Genomic DNA, 23,023 nt, shown 5'->3' with positions numbered 1-23,023 from the left:
TTGGGGGCAGATTTACTGTTACATATATCCATGTTTTAGGAAATACACGTGTAACTCAAGCTGTGAATCAGTTTTCAGGTAACAGGGCAGTCAAGATGATATGCATCCAAAGGATACCAACAGCACTCCCCCAAGTTCTGTCAATGACTTTCATTGCATACATTTTCTAGTCAGTCACAACACATTCAGCTGAATTAAACTGAAAGCTTTCATTCCACTTTCAACACTTCTTTCCCTTTTAATAGTCTAGGTACTTCTAAAAAAAGTGCAGCAAAAAAAACCCACATGTGTAGTGGTAATAGTATGTTGCCTACAATAAGCACGGTTATTTATATAGCTGGACAGAAATAAAGAATAATCCCAGCAAGTATGAGTTGCCTTTAAATGAAAAAAAATAATAATCCAGATACTTCAGTCAAACAACTGTGTATGCAACACAATGTCCTGTATGCCTCACTCCCAAATATTGCCATGACTCATCTGCTTCCCTTTTCTAATAATCATATTTCTTTCTTCCTTTATAAGTGCAACATTGACAAGTGTTGCTGTGTTAAATCCTGTCTTCTAAATGTGTTGATTTAAGCTGCAGTTTTGCTGCTTATACCAATAAATTTACCGAGCATAATCACCGTGGTTACAAGCTTCCTTCACATAATCAGTACACCTTTAAAATTTGCTCCTCTATCAATGCCAACATTTAAAATAACGCATAACATGGTAAGGCTGCAAATAGAAAAGGCACAGCTGATGGTATCCTGGAAGACCTGCAGCTCCCTGGAAATACAGGAGTTAACAAGCACAGGCTGTTTGGGAAGCCTGCAGGAAACACAGCACTGCACAGCAGATGTGTGGAGAGTACAGAAGGTGTGGCCTCAGATTTCTGCATGCATATTTAACTATCAATAATTACATGTCCTTCACGTTATTATTAAAGAACAATCTCCTGGAGAGGAGGACTTACAAGGCTAAATGAGGCCTAACACATTTCTTTGAGTACAGAGCAGAGAAGAAGAGCAGGAAAAGCCCAGGTTACTCACGGTTCTTTTCACCTCTCCACCTTGACCCCGCTCTCATTCTAGGCGAGATGTCCACAGCAGCAGTGACTCCTACCAGCCACAGCAGCAGCAGCAGTGACAGCACAGCCATGCCAGGTAAAGAAAAATGAATAACCTCTACCTGGGAGTACTGATAAAGATGAATTAGGAGACTTTCCTTAGGAATGAATAATTGGAGCTAAATAGCACTTACTCAGCAGAGGCAGAGGGAGATGTAAAATATCATTTCTATTAGAAATGCTTACTAAAAATTATATTTCCATTGCATCGTTTCTTCCTTTTATCCAGGGCATGTGAAAACAGAACAGTTGTAAAGGCTTCCTCTGAGCAGGTGAATCTGGCACTCAAATGCTGCAGGAGACGTAGGGAGAGATCTCCATGATCTGACAGGAGCCAGTGATTCCTAACCTGCCTCTGCCACCTCTCAGCTCTTCCCAGTGTTTATCAATGCTCCCCACAGCACTGCAACTCCGGGCACAGACAGGCTGAAAGCAGAGGTGGTGGTTTGGCTTTTTTTCTCCTTGACTTGCATACTTCACTGCAGTTTCACCAAACAGGTGACACGGAGTGTTTAATGTCAAAGCTCAAAATTCATTACATTTGTCAACGGTGCAAAAGGACAGTTTGTGGAGCTGCCTCTCCTACTCACAGCAAAAGGGTGGTGGGTGGAGGGGGCGGGGAGGAAAAAGGAGGAGAAAGGCTTAAAAAAAGAAACATATTTTTACGATGTTCAATTACTCTGCCTCTTATTTAGCATAAATATCCCCTATTTCCAGGGAAAGCAATACAAACAATGCTAACCAGGTTTCTGCCAGCAGCTCCTGAAGGAATGATGCAGTTTGCTAACAGAGAAGCATGCAACAAAGAGCACTGAGAATTGATGCTGTCCTCGCCTGCCTGCATCTGCTGCCAAACAGAGCTGTGCCTGCAACCCAGCTGTGCCAGCACCCTGCTTCCCACTGAGCCAGCTGTGCAGGGCCATCTTACACAGCACCCAGCCAGGCTGGGCAGCAGGATCACAGGCTTTTCCAGAAGATCTAAATAGTTTAGAGCAGAAACATAATAGTAACGATCCACGGACCACAGTTATGAAATCATCCCACATGGCCTGTGGAAGCCTGGAAAAGCTAGATCCTGTGAGCCAAAAATTGCTATAAGAAGACTGGAATGCTTTTCACTAGTGGTGATGGAGCAGTTTAGTCTAGATTCAGTCTATATTTATATGTAATGAAAGAACTTACAAAATATCTAGTTCTTTAACACCAGGATCATCAGCCTCAGAAATACTTAAAATGGTAAAACTCATTTTCTTAACAGAGCAGCAGAGAATTTGCATTCTACAAGCTGACCTTATGCATCACACATGGCATGTTAGCTGTCAGGTATATGCTATGACTATAACTGAACTGTAGAATGAAGGAGGTTTTTGAATAAAGTACCAGAATAAATTTCTAGATGTGATCTCAATTACAGAGAAAGAAGAGAAAAAATAAGCTATTTTAGTCATAATGTCTATCTATGGTGTTCACGACCAATGCTCTTTATGAAATTTGAACTCAAAATGATTATTGCTGTTGATATATTTCACAGTGACCAGTTAAAATGCAGCTACCTGAAGACATTCATCTCTAGATGCTCAGATGTTAGTGATGATAGCTTTCCGAAAGAGACCAAGAGCAAATCATTCACCTAGAACTAGCAGACAGCAAAGGTATTGTATCAGAGTCTCTTCCATTACTATTAAAGAAGCCCTTTAAAAAGGGGGATACAAATGTAGGTCAGGGAACTGGAATGGGAAGGCTCTGTTTCATCACTCTGACTAATTGAAGAAATCAGGAGAAGAGAGATGCTCTCTCTGCAGTTTATATTCAGTACAAGAATTGAAGCATTTACAGCGCAGGGCATAAAGAACCTGGCTCTGTCAAACCCCACACACGTTACACATTACAAGTATGTAATGCTAAACATTACGGTTTTTGCCCAGGCCCTGGCACTCTCGACACATCTATCTATCTCCCATGTGCAGATGTCCAGAAGGTGGTGGTTTTGGCATGCGGAGCCAGCACCGAATCTGGTCAGTGAGTCAGCAAGTCCCAGTCCCAGAGGTATTTCTTGATGCAGAAGCTTTATTTTTTGCATTCATTTCATTCTACAGGATTCACATTTATGGGCTGAAGAACAACAGAGGGTCAGCCCTTTGACTGCCATCAGGCCTCTGCCCATAACAAAAATAACTCCTATGGGAACATACAGTGTTAAAATAAAGTGCTAGGAAATTTCAGATTGTCTTTTTTTAGCACATAACATGTGTCAGGGAAGCATGTGAATATTCAGTTTCTGAAGATGACTCATCATACTGCTGCTTATGTAAGATAGCTGAATGCACCAAATTCTTTATTGCATCAAAACACAGAATGGGATAAAAGTTTATTTAACACAATATGGTCCTTCAGAAGTACATCAGCAGTAATGATGAAAGATGCAGTTTACTATGAATGCAGAAAAAATTGCCTTTTCAAATGATAGCTGCAGTTTTGAGCATCAAAAGCACAAGGCTGTGATTCTGTAGTTTGCAGTGCACTGAAGGTAGAGATTTTCAGGCTTCCCCCAACACACACATCCACTTCCCATCTCCTCCAGGAAAAAAGAGGAAAAGAAAAGGCAAAGCATGGGATTCCAAGATGAGTCAGGCAAAACAAGCCAAAATCTAGACGTGCCTCATAGAAGAAACCCCTGTGTCCTAGCTCCAAAGCTCGTTGAGCCTTGCTCTGAGCAAAAGCCAAATGGTACAGCCAATTGGTGATCCCTCAGATGTCTGCTGAGCCCTCACACCTCGCATTTGTTTTGTCTAGTACATAATCCTTCACAGGATGTTTCCAGAGTTACAGGAAAGTTTCAGAACTGTAGGACAGATGGCTTTTTATCTTACAAGAATAATGAAAGGGTACTTTTCAGGTTACAAAACCTGACATTTTTTGCAGAGGTTGCATCCATTTATCCTGCCTGGTTTCCTGCAGAAAATGTCCCCTTATCCTGATGGATGTGAAAGGATGTACAAAGTAGCATCAACTAAGTGACCATCTTTTTCTTCATTCACACAGAAAGGGCAGTAAGAAACGGAAAATGTATGACCAAAAAGGCTTTTGTATCACCTTCTGTAACAGTGTCTTATGCACCATATTTCTATGGTTAGCAAAATTTAGTGGGCAGTAACTGCCACAGGAGCAACGCAAATCTGCTGCCTTCCCCCCTGGAAGAGCAAGTAAAACTGAATTAATTAAGCATTCAGAGGTGTGAAACCCAATAAAAGGTGGCCTGCTTCTATGTGATTCAGTGTTTTATAGCTCATGTAACTAGTTTCAGTTTCTGAAGTATAATTCCTGCTCATGTGAGCTCCTTAGCAATTTGAAAGCTTACTCAGAAGCAATGTAATTATTTTTGGAACCAGCCATGTGGACATCATTTTCATAGAAGCAGCAGAATACCTGAAGAGGTTACACAAAGATGAGGCACTTGTCTGATTCATGCATTGCAGCTCGGTCAGATTAAGGACCAAAATTACAAAATGAATTTACACTCTGTGTTACAGTAGCTCTACCTAGCTTTGATATATGTTATTCTCCAAAATCTTCAGACACTCAATTTCTTTTCTCCTCAGCTTTCATTATGTGCTAGCTTGTCTATTTTTGTTTTACTGTGTGCTAGATAAAAGTCACTATCAATTTACTGCACAGCTCCATCCTTGGATCAGATACCTCTCGTCTTTTGTAACCATGAAGAGCAGAACTTTCTCTAAAGCTCTCTCCCTCCATTAGAGACATCACCTTTATCTTCTAAAGGGTGGCAGAGATGTCTGCAGCACTTTGGCCTACACTTCCAGAAGTGTTTAAATCAACTTCCCTCTCTTCTGCTTTGGGACACTTCTCTCCTTGAGACATGATGAAAGCTTCAGCCTCTCACTCTGGAAGTCTGTAAGGAGCAAGGTCAGCTCTCATGCACACAGACACCCTCCACTCTCCTCACAGCCAAAACTACTTCCTCACACAGGGAGCTCTCTGTCAACTTCTCCTAAAGAGAGTCTGTACTACAAATGGATATGTGCTGCAAATGGTTTGTTCCAGAAAGTCACACACCATATTATCACTTGAGAGGGCAGACAAGGAAAAGCCCAGCCTGCACAGAACAGACTCATGAGCCATGTTCTTTTGAAAGCCATGCAAGACTGATTTCAGTATAGAAGTAAGGCTGTGAAGTTGTTCTCTCCCTCTTGTTGCAGAGGGCAATGAGCTGCCTCCTTTAGGGTCCTTGATTTTAAGGTGTCTTTATCAGGTATGCAATACAAAGCAGGTCTCTATTTCTGCTGTGCAAGCAGTACTTAAACTACTGCCACACAGAGTTCTTATGTTGCCTTTGATGCATTTCTGAAAGTCTCCCATTTTAAATGAAACAGGAAACCTGTGGCTACTAGAAAGCCTCCATGAGGCAATTGCAGAGACTTAAGGTACAACAGGACAACAGTTATAGAAATCAGTAAAGATAAAAGTTACCCAGGTTTTATTTTGCAGTCCACATGACTCTCTTTATCTCTGGGGAGATCATCTCTGACACAGAGGTCATTTGCCTTGAAAACATCATGATTCTGGGAAGTGAATGACAGACTTGCATAACTCGTGAGTATAGGGGGTAGGCAGACCTACACATCAAGTTATTCCTACAATCTTGGGGAAATGGAAAAGTTGCCAGATCAGCTCTGCATGGTTTTATGCTTGGTTGTGAGACATGGTTGTTAAACACAAAACCCAAACAAAAGACCTTGAGGAAGAAGACAGATGCATGAAGAGTGCAAAACACAACTTACTTTTTTTTTTTTTCTCTTTCTTGTAAATTACCTATTTCTTTAATCTTTTTTTAATGATCCAACAAAACCAAACCAAACCAAACCAAACCATACCAAACCAAACCAAACCAAACCAAACCAAACCAAACCAAAACCTGCCTTAATAGAACATTAAAATCAAGAACCAAACCCATAAAATTTAATATATATGCAAAATTCACTACCCTACTAACATATCCTTTGCATTTTGTTTTTACTTATTGAACCCCAACAGTGCACTAAGCACTGTATGATCATGACATTATATATTTGCTACCTTTTAAGTTGTATATTTTAGAGGAAAAAGCATTCAGCTCGTATAAATCTTGAATTGCATATGCATGCATGCACATACATATGCTCCTGCTAATAACTTCACAATCATAAGCAGAGCAAGAGTAAAAAAGAGTTCTGCAACATATAACTTCATCTTGATTGAAGTACCATATGTGTAAAAGAAACTTGGCTTAAGCCTACAAGCCTTGCATAGATATTCATTTATTTTATAAAACTAACATTCTTAAGTTCCGCTTAATGAAAGCTTAAAAGGATATGATTTGGTTTTTGAGGGAATAAAATATAATTTTCTTATTTCTGTGCCTTATCAGACTGCCATCTATCCTTGTGCCCTCAAGGTAGCACAGATTTTTTTCTGAAGTGCATGGGTCTGAGGCCATCAAATACAAAAGAGACTTCAAAACACATATAAACATCAAAGAATAACACCTTATTTTTCCATCTGACTACAGATGAATGGGCATTAGTAAATATCTGGAAGCCCAGGTCAACAACAACTATATATTTTACAAGAAATTCTACATTGTTGGCCTAACTAGTATGAGAAAAGCAAGACAAATGACTTTTTTTTTTTTTTCCCAACCTCATTATTTATAATTTATTCTTCCTTTGCAACAGATGCTTTAAATCTGTCTGAAAATAAATGAAAGAAAAACAGATTTGTAAACATGTAACAAATAAGTGTTTTTGTTGTTGTTGCTAAGAATGCAAAACTAGATCCTATGAGAGATATCTAAACTTGCATTCGGGGGAAAAAAAAACCATCATCCTTACTAAACAACCTAAAGAACTGAGCCATTATTTATGAAGTCTATAGCAGGAAATCTTTCTTAAGGGCCACTATCTATACTGAAGGTGGCTAACTTGAACTTTATAACACAGCATTGCTGGACTGCTCATACATCCACAGACACTGGTAAAAAGTATCAATAACAACAACAACAAAAAGAACCTGAACTACCAAGTCACTGAGGACCAAAAGAATGGTGCTCTCTCATGAAAGCTGAGCAGGCCTGGGTATCAGAGTGATGCAAATGCTCTCACAGGCTACCAAATCTAATTCCTTCTTTTACCTTCTTCTACAGCCACAAGTAATAATAATAATAACAACAACAACAACAATTTTGGGAATATGCAATCAAAAAAACTTCTTCCTTAAAAGCATGAATTACCATTAGACTCTGAATCCTAACACACCTTTAGCAAAGAAAGCAAAATTTGCAATAGCACCACATCTCAAAATCCTATTTTAGCTTTGGCACTAAATCCTCAGTTCAAAATTACGATATTACACTGCAGTCTTTCAAGGGCAATTTGCCTCATGTTATTTTGACTCCGAAACAGAAGTCATTGAACATCTTCTTATAATGATTATTTATGATACTTATGTGAGACCATACAACTAACAGATCTACACAGTTATGCATCAACTGATGTTTCAGCATAGCCACCGTTTTATGTTGTCACAGATGAGAAGCTGCATGAAACTTGTGCAAGCAGGATTCCTGGTCTGTATTGATAGTAAAATTTTGTAATATAATGTTTATGCTTTTAACATCAAACTTATGGATTAAAAATGTCCCAAACACATTTAATTTATGCAAGCAATTTATCATTATCTGTTCTAACAAACTGGTAATCCTTATCCCTATTAATTCAGCCAAATGTAGGGGCGTTTACTGAGTGGTGAAGAATACTAAGGATATATTTAGACAAAAATAAATGCTGCAAGACTAAAATGAATACTGTTTAATGTAAAAATATGCCATCCTACTTGGCTCTCAAAATAAACTATGCTTGTCCTGTTTATCCAAAAACGATTCTTAGCCTAATCTGCCAGGCCTTATTTGCATTTCTATATTTACTTTTTTCTCACACACTTAAAATATAATGCCAGTGGGTTTCAAGAAAGTATTCACAGAAGATCTGAAGATTTTATGATTGCAAAATGTGAGACAAAGCTTGTCTCTTTTTTCTTCTTTATTATTTGTAATTTAAAATTTTTCTTCCCTGTTTCCTTATTACTTTTTACTGAAATCTTGCTTTCCTTTCCACCTAACTCAGCTTCCTCACTCTCTGTCTCAGCATCCTAACTCTCCTTTTTACTAAGTCTCCACTAAGGCCTCCACCTACTGTTCCTATCCTCCTTTTTTAATCCCGAGTTAACCAGCCCCTATTCAGTGCTGAGACCCCATATGGGGCGCAAAGGAAAGGTTGGGCTAAGGACTCTGCCAACATCAGTGAATAACAGATAATGAGAGATCAACCTGAGAGTGGTGCTATCTCAGCAGCCTTCTGAATAAATCTCGAGAGATAAAAATAAAAAGCACATCGTACCTTTTCTGCTGACCTTGTTGTACATTTCAGCCTAAAAAGCTAGAAACTGGAGCCAGTCTACCAAACATATTCAAAACATGACTTTTTATTTTTTATTTTTTTTCCCCAGAAGATGAAGATATTCATATTAGTTCTGCTTATTTAAGAAAATCAATTGTTTTCTACGCATTCAGGTTGAGTGGGAGATGATGGCAGAACACAAAATACAATCTTTTTTTTTTTTTTTTTTCCTGGGCTGAGTGGCATCAGAAGTGCAGGGAATTTTGGCATTTTGGCAGATGGGCAGAAAAGAGGAAGTAAGACAAAATGCATAAAACCAGGTACAGAAGCTTAGGTGCATTTTTTTTCTGCATTTTCCAACATTATTCCAACCTAAACTGAGAGCATTACGCTATCTTTACTCAAGTGTGTGAAGGCATTTCCTCTGCAGCGCTTTCCTACTGATCGTAACATGAATGAAGGTCAGTGCCCTAAAGCCCAGTAAAAAGAAATCCCAGCAGATAGATGCCTCAGCAGGCAATGGCATTGGTGCAAATGAATGGATTAAAAAATAATTATTAAATTAAAAAAAAAAAAAAAAAAAAAAAAAAAAAAAGGACATTCTAATATTTTCCTCTTTAGCTGGGAAAACTAAATTCTTTAATGCAGAATTTAGTTATCTTGGAGACTAAGTAACTCATAATCATTTTAGTAATGACATGACTTGTGTCCCAAATGGCACAAATAATTCACTGACCATAGAAGATCTACGTTAAACTGTGAGCATCTGGACTTCTCTGCTTTGATCATCATTTTCAAAGCCTACTTGAGAAAGATGGATGCTCATTCCTATTAAGAGAACAATGGAAGCTGGGTTGCCATATATCTGGAGAGAAGGCAGTAATATCATTTTCAGCAGTCAATGAAAGTTAGTGGTATGACTTCTTTGAAAATCTCCCTAGTGAGATTCTTTGGGTGAATTAGAGCTATGGGGTAATCCTGTAAATTGGAACAGAATCAATAAGCTACATGAAAACATTTACCTTAAATTCTAAGCCCTGAGCTGCTGGAATTAAAAATTCCATATCCCTAATAGCTGTATGGAAATAAAAATGTCTCATCACTAGCTGATATGTCTTAAAGAACATGGAGCTAAAGCTACCAAATAAAATCTCATATTAACTCTACAATCAAGTGAAATATAACACAAATATTCTTTTTTTTTTTTTTTTTTCCCTTCACAATATATAGCTTTTCATACATAGGCCACTGTGCTTAGCTTTTATTTATATATCATACGGTAAAATCCTTTCACAGTTGGTTCAGGGCAGCATGCAGCATTTCATGTTTCATACAGTATTACTGTACACAGATGTGTTAATAGAAATCAACAACAAAAATATGTTTGTTTTTGTTTGTTTTTTTAATGAGTACCAAAATTTTAATCTAGATAATCACCAGTATGAGTGTTATGTCATAGAATGATATCATAGTAACTAACACATAGGATAATCAACATTCCTAAATATATGGGCGACTTGTAATTAATAATTTCAGTAATAAAATGAATAATAATTGGTAACTGCTTCCAATATAAGCTCTGGTTCAAGTGATGCACAGAGGTTTTTGTCATCCACTTGAAGAAATGTCTTGTATGTCAGCACTAGGCTTCCTTTGGATTTGGGTTCATGTTATCCTTTTTATCTGTCATTATGGCAATAAAAAATGATACATTTAAGTGAAAGACGTCATTTTAACAAAAACAATATGGATCTAATAATCAAATTCTCCTTCTGGAAGATCATGGAAAAATCATGCCATGAAAAATATGAATCTTTAAGAGACAAAGCTCTGTAGTAACAAAACTTATTGGCAGCCTTTTTTTTTTTTTTTTCTTCTTCTTCTTTTTTCTTTTTTTTCTTCAGATAAGATGGATACGGTATGTCTAACAGAAAAATAAAATGGAAAGTCAAAGTAATAAGAGAAAATGAGAGAGTGATTTCCATCCTAAGATGAGAAGGATGACTGTCATCTTTCGCAGTTATCAGTATGAATCCCTTTAGATGAAAATGAATGCACCCTAAATGCTGTAAAACGGTTTCAGTGCCTGTACTCATTGCATCCCATAGAAAACCTGTTTTTCCTCTTATTATTAAGCCTAGTCTAATCTTTTTTGGATCATCTGGTTTCCCATGTTAGCTAAGTTAACACATTTGCTTCTCACTTACATGTGGTTTTGTTCTCTGCTACATTTCACAGATTTCTGCTCTGTTGACAGCTATTCTAGGTGCACTCAGAGCTATTTTAAAGATGAAAGCTTAAGCATGACGTTTTCAGTAGGCCAGTAAAGACAATAGTTTCAAATTTATGAGGCAAGAAAAGAAAGTAATTCATAAACTCTCTCCTCTTTGTATTCATGTCAGATCTTTAAAACAGCAGTCACAGACTCGCCAGAATAAATAATAATTTTTTTATGCATCAAAAGTATGTTACTAAAATCTAATATAGTTCAGAAGGGAAGGTTTTAGAAAGAAGGAGTAAAAATTATCCTCTGGGCTCACTGGTTCTGCAAACAGTCCTATTTGCAGGATTGCAGAATTCATTAGGACACTGTAGTCTAAAAACAAAGCCTGTACATGCACATAGTGTGGCAGCCTGCCTCTGCCTTGCAAAGGAAGTACCACAGTTTTGTCAAACTGAAGACTTTATGTTAGCTAAAATAAAGACCAGTAGTGCTATGGAGGAGGTAAGTGCAAAGGGTGACTGTCTGCCCTGGGGACTGATCTGTAACCATGCAGTGGACATCACCTTCCAAGATCTACCATTAGCTCTGCTTCACAGACAGCTTTTATGAATTAATTCAATTAAAATAAATAAATAAAACAGGCAACTCTGCAAGAAGTCTACAGAACTCTAAAGAAGCATTTGGTTCACAAACCTCACAGCAGGTTTTGATCCCACATATGCCCCTACGGCATCTGGAAACAAGGAAGGTGAGGAGAGCACCCTGCCAAAATGGCACTGGGCTCTTCCCTTTGCTAGTCCATGCTTACAATCCCTTCTCTTGTTTCACCTTCTTCCTCATTTTCTTCTCCACCTCTTCATCCCCTTCATAACTTCTGCATAACATAATGTTGATCAGGCTAAATATTTACACAATCTTTTCTCAGATTTTGAGTACCAATTGAATTGATACATATCTTCCCTTCAGTCTAGCTTTCTAGAAATTCCTTAACAATTTTCTTTTAATAAGATCAATGCAACACAGTTCTCTCTTTGGAGTAGTTCAAGTCTTTTTCATGGCTATGTCTCCTCACACATATATGTATGTGTGTAACATTTATCACAATATGTATTTACTATTTGTTTGTATTAAGGGAATAGGTTGAGACTAAAATTAAGAGAACACTTAACATCTTGTTTTGTAAGGTAACAGCTTCTCCTTTAACTAGCTGCTACAATTCGTAATGTGCATTGTAAGGCCACCTGTGGATCCATTACCATTTATCCATAATTTAAGCTATTAGCCTTAGCACTACATGACATAATTCTTTGCTTACAACATATGTTGGCAGTTTCACTCTGTGAGGTCCATTTTCTGACTCTGAAGTGTTGGCATACAGCAAAATTATGCAGTGTATACATAGAAGTCCCTAAAGTAAACTTATATTTGTAACTCACATTCCAGCTCAATTTGTTTAGAATTTGATACATCTTGAATTTATGATTCTGAGATGTAACATAGCAACTGCTTCATATTTTACTGGGCTTACTGTCTTTGTTACGTAACGCCACATACACCAGAAATGTGGAACTGTAATGTCATAGTTTAGAAAATGAAACTTCACCTGACAAATAAAAAAGAAAGAACACAAATATTTCCCAAATCTACAGGAGCTTCAGCCAAAAGACAACCTACTCAGCGCTTAACAAAGTAATGAAACAGTCTATTAAATCTCCAGCTAAGAATTCTTGTATTGACTTTTTAAAATTAATCCCAAAGAAAGTAGGCAGAGCAATTGCATTTAAACACTGATTGTTTGTTTTAAAACATTTTGATGTTTAAGGAAATATACGTGTCAGTATATTAAACACTGTTGAAGCAAATAATACTAATGATTGACATCAGTATAGCCAGATGGATTTTAAACAATTTTAATATGGACATTAAAACTCATTTTCATTGGTATTGGTTTGAAATAATCAAATCTACAACCATTTGGAACCAAATAGGTAGCCAGCTAAAATGCAGGCTGCAAGAAGTGACTGCAGATACTATAAAGATCATTATTTGTATTTACAATGAAATATTTTTTCACAGCAAAATGTTGAGATGTGAAAGGTTTAGGGTATATTCTCTAAATCTTTTGCAGATTTGCCCAGAGAAGCTGTGGTGCCCCACCCCTGGAGGCGCTCAAGGCCAGGTTGGATGGGGCCCTGGTCAGCCTGAGCTGGTGGGGGGCAGTCCTGCCCATGGCAGGGGTTGGCTGGTTGGGCTGTAAGGTGTCTCTGGATAAAATTTGTTACAGAACAGAAGCACACATGCTTTTGAATGTTAACTGCCATAAGTTCATGAATAATTATTGGGTCTTGAATAAACTTGTGAATTTCTGCAAAATAATTTTACAACTGTATGTCTTATTTCCTCCTTACTGGCAATCCACAGCTCATTTTATTGCAAGCATAAAGTCTAAATTAAGTATAGCGATGGATATGATTTCTCAAACAGGAACATATGCACGTAGTAATAGTCAATCTTCTCCAGTAATTTCAAATAATATAAAATTTTCACCATTCTTTAAAGGGACAGTTAATGTTTTTTAGATTTTCTAAAAGTGCATATGAATAGCATTGAGTACTTAATCTTTGTTCCAAATTTCTGTCCCAGCAGATGGTTCCTTCAAAACCACCCTCCCAGTTTCCATCTCAAAATAGTTCTTTATGCAAAATTTCTGCTGCTGGTAGCAGAACAAGATTGTCTTGTGATCTTAAAGGATGTCTCCAACTCCTCATGAAAACAAATGCATAAGATGCTAGTACTTCAAACACAGAGAAGGGAATGGTAAGAAGGTAATCATAAGGCAGAATTTCAAAAGTATCATAATAAGAATGATAAATGAAAACTGAAGAAGAATTGTAGTGTTAAAACTGAAACTAAAAATCAAAAAGAGAATGGAAAAAAAAAATCAATAGGAAACAAAAGTTTAGGTTTGGTGGGGGTGTGGGTTGTTTTTTTTTTGTTGTTCAAATTCTTGTCAGATACTTTGCTGGGAGCTGTGAAGCTGATAAAACTACTCCAAAAAGTTCTTAGGGAAAAAATAAAAAATTAAAAATAAAAAGAGGAGAGGAGAGGAGAGGAGAGGAGAGGAGAGGAGAGGAGAGGAGAGGAGAGGAGAGGAGAGGAGAGGAGAGGAGAGGAGAGGAGAGGAGAGGAGAGGAGAGGAGAGGAGAGGAGAGGAGAGGAGAGGAGAGGAGAGGAGAGGAGAGGAGAGGAGAGAGAAACCTAACACGCTATGATAGAATCACAGTGACTTTCTAGCCGAGTTTCCTACATTAAAAAAGTAATCTTCACTGAGAGTGAGACCATTTGCACCATGCTTGCTAGTGATGTCAGAAAACCTTTTTTTAATTTACAAAAATGAAAAAAACAAAAACATATATATGTGCATATATATATTTATATATATATGTCACTAAGTAGACAGGAGCAAGACTATGTTATTTACTATAATACTACAGTATTACTATAGTATATATAGTGTATATATATATATATATTTATACACACACACGCACACTATACTATTACTATAAGTTTACTAACAATCTTTACAATTTTCAACATAAGCCTAGTAGTCTAGTAAAGTTTTTCATTATTAAAACTGTGTTCTCATTCTTCATTTTGTTCAGAAAAAAATGTATATATTATACCTGCTTTGTTCTTTAAAAAATTGAATGTTACACTGTGAATTACGGTAGTGACCAGTTACCATTTATAACATTTGCAAAGTTTTACTATTTCTTTTTTATTATTATTATTATTTTTTAATCAGTATAAAAATACTAGGTACTTATGCTCAGTGTATTTTAGACAAGGTATGTTATTGTGGCTAAGTTTAATTCCAGTGTAAGCCCTACAACAAGTCTCTTTAGCTTTAATTTTATTACACTATCATATATGCTCAATAATATTGTTTTGAATTAATTCTATTCAGTTTAGCTCCAGACTCACAGGGGACTCTGGGTCATCCACCTTTTTCCAAAGAATGGGAACAGAGCAACAAGTCTTCAGTTAGCTATGGCGGCTGCTCCTAGCCCCATAAACACAAAAATAAAACCAGATGTCAGAGATCTGCACAAAAGATGTGAAGATATCTCATGGCTCTCAGGCACATAATAAAACTCTAGTGAAATTTTTAGATGAGGTAGTAGGATTTAAACATCACAAAATGCTCACATGCCATATTTTAAGATTTTCCTAACTCGTACAATGTCAAAAACTACTAAGCCAGCTAGAAATTAATACCCTTTAATGGTTGTTTTTTGTTGTTTTTATATCTCCTCACTCTCTCTAAATTAAGGAAATTGCATTTATAAACTCATAATAAAACCCAGTTTTCAAAACAAGTGATGTAAACTAAGATATGTCAAGTTTGCAACACCATAGAACCAGATTCAAGGTATTTTTCTGCTGAATGAAATCTTGTTTAGATTCAATCCTTCTTCTCATGTTTAAAAAACATTAGACATATTTTGATGAAAAGCTGTTACGAATATCAACTAATAGTGTAGCTAACAGACACAAAAATAGCCTTATGGAATACTACACCCTTAGAGATGATATAGCCATGTGGAGGTTGATAGAAATTTTTCTACTTGTTTACACAAAATTTAAGTAAAAAGCCATGAGAAAAAGAGGTGCCTGTCTCAAAAATACCATTTAATCAGATGACTAGAGAAAGAAGCAAAGAACAGCTCAGCTTGGAAATTTTAAATTCTAAAAAATAACCATGCAACAAAAATGCTAAGTCCTGTTTAAGTGCTAATATATTAAAAAACAAACAAACAAACAAACAAACAAACAAAACTATATAATACCATTAAAATCCTAAAATACAAAATTCTTTCCTTCAAGGAAAAAAAAATTGCTTTTGTAAAGGATGTGTAAGGGTGAGAATGTAATCACTGCCCGATTTAGAAATATACAATAAAGAATCCCAAGAACTTAAAACGTGTGTGGAGAAGTTTATTTTTTTTTTCCCCCAGCAGAAATCTCATCCATGGTTCTTATTACTGATACTCAAACTAATTTAATACAGGAGAATGTATTATAGTGCTATTGTTCCTAAAGTGAATACTAATTCTAATTTAGTGGGTTTTATAGTGAATAATATATTGCCAAAATGCATTCCTATTCCTATACCAAAGACTACCTTTGAAGTTTAAGTTCTCTTGCATTAAGAATTGTATTTATAAATTTATAAAATCGATAAACCTATAAAAATACAATTTATAAATTTATAAAATTTAACCTTTGTACATAATACTATGAAGACATGAGGCCTAAGAAGACTTTTGCTCACAGGAAAGCTAGCAGATAAATAAAAATGCCCCTCACCATCATTTATCGCTGTCTGTTCTAGAGCACATAATTAAGATAATTTCTCTAAAAACAAAACAGAGAAGAAACATAAACATCTGCCTACAGACAGGCCTTGTTGAGTTATGAACAAAAGCCTCAAGTAGATTGCTATAGTCAGTTCTGAATGAATCTCAGACTGCAGAAAATATCTCATCAATAATAGACAATGCCCCCCAAAAACCAAAAATCTTGAAAATGTCCTATAGATACAATTGTCTTAAAGAAGAAAATGGTTTTTCAATATAACTTACAAAGTATAGAAGATAAAATGATAAAGACAGTAAAGTGATAAAAGCATAGTTGATAAGATGATCTCTCTCAAATTATCACATACCATTCAGTCAAGACAAATGAGGTTTTGAACTGATAAATCACGGAAGTCAAAGATGTCAAAATTGCACTTTCTAAGAATTCATTATGAAATGTAACTAGTGCTGAAATTAACCTTTGTGCTCTACAGAAATTACGTTACAACATACAGCTCAGGGATTCGGTGAACTAGTTAATATCTGCCCACGGAAAGCAGAAGTGTCTTTTTGGAGTCATTAGTCAGATGTGGTCAAGAAGTCCAGGAATTGTATTTATGAGTAAAGATGGGTTACCACAAGGAAGCTTATCAGTTTATTTGCCATAGTCTTCATCCATCTCTTCTGCCTGATGCTTAAGAGGAAAATGAATAAGATCATAGATGTCACAAGGGATAGAGTAGTGTTTCAATCTATAAGAGTTCTGTATGCAGTTCAGTAGCTGCTTAACACGTGGCATTTTCAGCTACACAGCTGAGAGTAGCATCTACTCTGCCACATGACAGTATGCATTTTGTTTGGAGACCACCTCTGTTAGTTAACTTCAGCCAGCCACTGCCCCTGGCCAAATTCAGCTCTGAACTCAAGTTGTCCTACTGTTCCCACACTCGCACACACTTGGGTTGGGGATCAGGAAACATTCTTAACACCTTAGATGGTAGTCTTATTCTTCTGGGCTGAATATGTCAAGCCTGGGAAGGATCAGAACCAGATATCACACACTTAATCCTTCTTAAGCAGCCATGTAAGTTTTGGGCCAAAGAAAACAACCTACAGAAGAAAATGTTTATGTTTGGTTTCTGAGTCTCTATCTAGTCATGCTGCACAAAAAGACCTGGACATTTAATGTAGCCATGGATGTCCTCCCTCCTTCTTCCATTCATTCTGTCAGGGTAGAAACTCCTGGTAATTAAGAACCCAAGTCTCCATCTGTGAGTTAGTCTGTTCCAACTACATGGCATAGCAAAGAAAAAAATAATTAATTAATTGTGAAAGGTCCTGATATGAGCAGGGAAACAAACTGAAAACTGAAATGCCCACATTTTGTCCACAGCTTTGTAAGTGTGAAATCTAAACTCAATTTTATACTCAGCCAAGGAGGAAAAAAAAAAAAAAGGTAACTTGCAAGCAAGCAAAACTATAACAAATGCACCAGAAAGCTACTGCCTGTCAGAATAATCTACTAAGAATACAGCTCCTAAGCCTCATCCTTCTGGGTATGTGGGAAAAAGAAGTCATTACTGCAGTGCAAAGAGACAATATTCTTTTTTAAGGTCAGGGGGACAACTCACATTTGCTGTAAAATAGACTCCTTAAAGCATAATGTGATCAAAGGGACAACCCTGAACAAAGCCAAGGCACAACTGCCTGGTTTACTAACGTCACATATGCTGCAGTGAATTTGATATTAAAGGAATGTAATATTTAAAAGCACAATACCTACAGGTCTTTGTATGTAAAATACCTTGTAATAAATATTAAAATGCCATTGTTCTTACTGTGATATGCACTACAGAATGTGTAAAGTTTGATTATGGAGAGCCTGCCCAGGCACACAGTCCTGTATATACTTTGCACAGCACATTAAAAATGGAATTCTAAAGCAGCTGACAGGGCCAGGAAATGAGGAGAGGGAGAGCAAGAGAAACAGGAATGGGGAGAAAAGAGAGAGTCGGGGAAATGTAGACCCCCAGACACACAGCGTCTATTTATTCAACCCGTCTGTTAGCTGTCAGGCTACTTGAAGCTCACTGGAATATGTTCCAGTGCTGATAAAAAATGTGTCACACAGGGGTGGAGGAAAAATAGAAATGTGTGTTGAAATTTGTGGTCAGAATCCATAATCCCTGTTGAAGCAATGCCTAGTGAAAGAAAAAAATAGAACAAGCAAGTAACAGTAAATAATTACTTGACCTGCAGTTAGAATTTTTTTTTTTTAATTATTGGTGAGATTGTTTGAGAGATTGGTAGACATGAAATTTCACTTAATATCTCTTGCCCCTCTCTTCTTCTCTATGTCTGCATATGTGTGCATGTGCATATCAGATTTTGGTTCATGATTTTTTCCATTTTGAGTGCTGTTAGTTTTGTGTAAACTGGTAGTGCTATATGTTATTTAGAAAATGTACTTTTGCTGTGCTTAAAGAACTGCACACATGCACAAAATGTGGTGACTTTTTTTTGGTTTTTTTTGGCTTTTTTATTGTTGTTGCTTTTTTTGTAGCTCAGTGTCAAGATTCCTGGTGCCTCTTCATATGCTTATTATTTTTACTTGGTGTTGGTTCTTTTACTTTGGATGAATACGTAAATACTGGAAAGCAAACTGAAGAAAAATCTGGAGTGCTCAACAAACTCTTTTTGGAAGAAGTCGTCAAAGCAACATGTGTTTTCAGAAGCGTACATTACATTTACAGTTTTTGAAACAATCTCTGGGAGGTTAAAAATCTCTAGAGGAGCTCTAGAAATGTAAGAATTCAGCATTCTGGGGGAAAAAACAAAAAGTTACTTATTGGTATCCACATACTTGTAATTTAGAAATAAAATAACAGAATCATAAAACGGTTTGGATTGGAAGGGACCTTAAAGACCATCTAGTTCTAACCATAGGCACTTAGAAATCTGCAGAATGTTTTTAAGTAGTTTAATTTTATTTCTTAGTTCATAATCCAAATATCTGCCCCCAGCTAGTGTTTCCTACAGGAACACAGCTAGTGTTTCCTTGTATTGGAAGCTGTAAACTTTATGGCATGAGTTCCACGTTTGTTTGTTCTGTTTTTATTTTCTTAGTGATAAGTAATACCTTTCAATAGATCCCAGTCATTTCTATTTCTTCTTGGTGAGCCTAATTGCTACTGGGCTTGCTAGATAACACAGGGAATGGACTGAAGAATAGAGGAATGGAGTACATGCATTGAGAACATCAGTACTTTAGGACAAACAGAAGTGAAGTTTGGCTGTGAACACTAAAGGAGACAAAAGTGTTTGCAGCAAATGAAGAAAATAATTGGAAACAGCAAGTTTTACAGCCTGCCTCTGCAGTTGTTAGAGGATCCCAAATCCATTGCATGACAACATCAAAGGCATCATGAGTGCTGACAAAGCCCACCATGTAACACTGTAGTGCTACTCTTAGAAAGAATAGACAATGCCTAAAGACTTTTTATTCCTCCAACAGTGAGTAGGATGATAGGAAAGAAAAAAATGTATAGCATCAAACATATAACATACAAGTATAAAATTAAAGCACAGTGCATGACACAGATTCTCTTGCAAATGCCCTTAAAGACACTAGGTGTTAATGACAATGAGTTTAAATAGATCTGGTAAATTTTGGCTAGTGTAGCTAAAGCATCTAAAAAGGAGGATTTTCAGAGACACTCCATGTGAATGTACTTAACTTTGCCAAAACAACAGGAGTTTTTGTTGCTGCTTACAGTAGAAAACAGAGTTGTATTATGGTTTGATAGCTTTACTAATCACTGTCTCTGGCTGAAACTACAAAAAATTTCAGCAATAAAAAATATATTACACAAGTATTCATGTGTTTGATACCTAACTGATTGCTAGAAACCCAATTTTAGACAAGATGTAATCCTTGAAGGTTTCCATAAATTACTGTACATGTGAACTTGGTGTTCTGGGATTACATGGGATTTCATGTGTGTGCTACGACAATGCTCTTGGCAGATCTCTGCAGTACAAAAGGACACACCGGAAGAATTCAAGGTGCTGGTTTTAAATAGAAAAAGTTCTACATGATGTAAGCTTATGCTTATCACGCAAATTGCCTTCCTCTGCGTGACAGATCCCTGCAGCTATGTCCTCATAGCTGTAGATCATGCCCGTATTGCTAATTCCCAAGGTGAGGAGGTAATAGGCAACTGACATCCAAAAATATTAATGCAGAGTTTTTATTAATATTATGTTAATATTATGATTTTAAATTATGTGTTTTTTTTTCTTTTATTTTCTTTTTCCCCATTAATTATTTTGTACTTGTTGTTTCCAAGCTACATTGGTCATGCAAACATTTGTTATAAACATTCTCTTTGTTACTTCTACCACTGCAACAGTAAATTCATAGAATCATACACTGGTTTGGTTTCGAAGAGCACTTTAAGATCATCTAGTTCCAATCTCCCTGTCCCCAGGCTGGGACACCTCCCTCTAGACCAGGTTGCTCAAAGCCCCATCCAGTCTGGCCTTGAATGCTTCCAGTAAGAGGGCACTTACAACCTTCCTGGGCAACCTGTTCCAGCATCTCACCACCCTCACAGTAAAGAATTTCTTCCTGATATCTAGTCGAGATATTATTTTGGGAGCGAGTCACATTCTGCATATAATTACAGGAGAACTCTGTAACATGTACTTAATTCTCTGAGGATCACGGCACATCACTGAGTTGGTTTTAATTTCTCACCTTCTGCATTAACACGTGAATGGGAAAAGCTTTTATTTCTAAGAGGGAAGCACTGTGCCTTACAGAGATGTACCTTCAACAGAAAAAAACATGCCCTGACGTTCTATTCTTGGGGTTAAAATTATTTCAGATAAATCAAGTAATACGCAACGTTTTACATCAATCCTTTTATTCACTGAGGAAATCAGTGTAGTTAATTGTAGATTAGATGACCTAGATGCTTTGACTTTTCTTTTGTATCCATTATGAGTCTGATTTGTCAAAATAAAATAAAAGTGAAATCTGAAAGTTGAAAAGGAAGGCACACCTGCCAAAGCATCTCACTAATTAGAAAGAATTTGAAAAAGAGGTTATTAAATACAATTTGTTCTGTATTTCATGTCAATGAACTAGACTTACACACTGAAAGCCCTTTCCCACCTTTTTTCTTTTTTTTTCTTTCCCCCAATCACAGCTTCCTACACTGTCACAACTTGGGAATCCCAATGATTTGTTTTTGAAAGTGCACCTACAGGAAAAAAAAAAAAGACTATTCATTTTATAACATTATTGCTCTGCTCTATCATTGTTTCACCGCTGTCAACATAATGATAGATGGCCTGGATTCAGAACAGTGCAATTAACATTTCTTCAGTTTATTTTCATTTATGTGGAATAACAGAATGTGATTTTTCTTCTCGGGAAGCTTTGGTTTTCCAAAATTATTTTAGAGTACACAGAAGCTTAACACTTCCTACATTTCTTATGGGAAAAAAAAATTCATTAAGTGTTTGTCATTAGAATGAAGCACAAATCTCATCATAATTAGTCGATGAAGCATCATACTAAATAACAATGGCTCCCAAAACCCCAGATTTTAAATTACAGATAATTTGTTCTAGTCCTTTAACTGCTTCCCTGATTGTTATTTTAAAATGCATTCTCTTGAAGATTTTAAGATTTTCTCTGCAAAGTTACTCTCAATGAGAGAAGTGAAATATCTTTTTCTAATGAAACAGAAAAATAGTCTTTAAAATTCTAATGTTACCATGAGCTTGGCAGCTGATGAGAATTTCAGAAACAAGAAACAGAAGTACAAGAGGCTGAAACACTGCAGATCTTTTCTCATCCAGAACAACAGAGAATGAGCATAGCTGAGTCTGCTTGTGACAGCTACCATTTAAAAAGGTTAAGTAACTTTTAAAACCCATACAAAGATGGCTTTGCCTTCTGATTTTTCTTCCCTTGCTCCATGATATCTCCACAGTGCTTCATACTCACAGTAAGACAGCCATGAGCTAGTAATGATTGACAATTTACTGTATTGTCATCACTACATAGAAGCACTAAAAGAAAAAAGAGACTATGGACTACAAAACAGGCTGCATAAAATCTTAAAGATTAGTTCCAAACACTTCTCAAGGTCAGTGAAAGGTATTTCTTAGGAAGCGTCTTCCAGTTACATATCTAATCTTCTATCTTTAGTTCTAGTGGGAAAAAGAAATATACAATAGCGTACCTTCCAGGAGAAGGTAAGATCTCCTTACAAATCTTTATTCATGTGAAAAGATAAGGGGTTTTGTTTTTAAACTTTGAGCAATCTCACTTGATACTACATTTCATAGAATAAAAGGGTATCTAGTAACTTCTCCAAATGAATTCCTAAAGTGACCTACATTAGTCATAGTACTTGCTCTGTTTTGGTTAGTATGCCCTATATTCAATGAAAACAATATGGTATATTGCAGGAGAGATATCATCTGTGACATACTATACCATTCTCAGTCTTACCTACCTGAAAAAGAGCCAGGAATTAAAAATAAATAAATAAAATAAAATAAAATAAAATAAAATAAAATAAAATAAAATAAAATAAAATAAAATAAAATAAAATAAAATAAAATAATAGCTGTAGAAGCTGCCTACCACTGGAAAAATGGGAGGTCCTTACAATTCAGGCACACAGCAATAAGGCTGATTTCTTTATAGGCTCCAGTGAAGTGAGGCAGCCAGCACAGAGAAGGAAAGAAGTAAACATTCTACAAGAGCTGAGCAAGACATTCAAGAAAACCAGTTTAGCACCTGGTTAAAGAACCAGCAATGCTGACTTCAGCCTCAATCCAGTCTTGTGTC

The 23,023-nt window shown here is 36.4% G+C and overlaps 1 protein-coding gene across 7 annotated transcripts in view; it reads right to left on the bottom strand.

Moving 5' to 3' along the window:
• Positions 1–23,023, bottom strand: part of ROBO1 (roundabout guidance receptor 1) — a 684,763-nt gene that overhangs the window by 503,900 nt on the left and 157,840 nt on the right. For 3 of the 7 annotated variants that reach the window (XM_072346025.1, XM_072346499.1, XM_072346245.1), the window contains exon 1: positions 1,038–1,211. The exons of 2 other annotated variants lie outside the window; for them this stretch is intronic. In XM_072346025.1, coding sequence (XP_072202126.1) covers positions 1,038–1,146 — 109 coding nt within the window. In that variant the 5' untranslated portion in view covers positions 1,147–1,211. Of the gene's footprint in view, positions 1–1,037; positions 1,719–23,023 lie in introns of those variants that run through there. 2 more of the 7 variants (XM_072346331.1, XM_072346582.1) reach the window with 2 other exon arrangements.

This window comes from Excalfactoria chinensis, chromosome 1 (assembly GCF_039878825.1).
Source record: "Excalfactoria chinensis isolate bCotChi1 chromosome 1, bCotChi1.hap2, whole genome shotgun sequence".
In the NCBI taxonomy this organism is placed as follows: Eukaryota; Metazoa; Chordata; class Aves; order Galliformes; family Phasianidae; genus Excalfactoria; species Excalfactoria chinensis.
The sequence above is the reverse complement of the archived record's forward strand: the minus strand, read 5'-3'. Positions and strand labels throughout refer to the sequence as shown.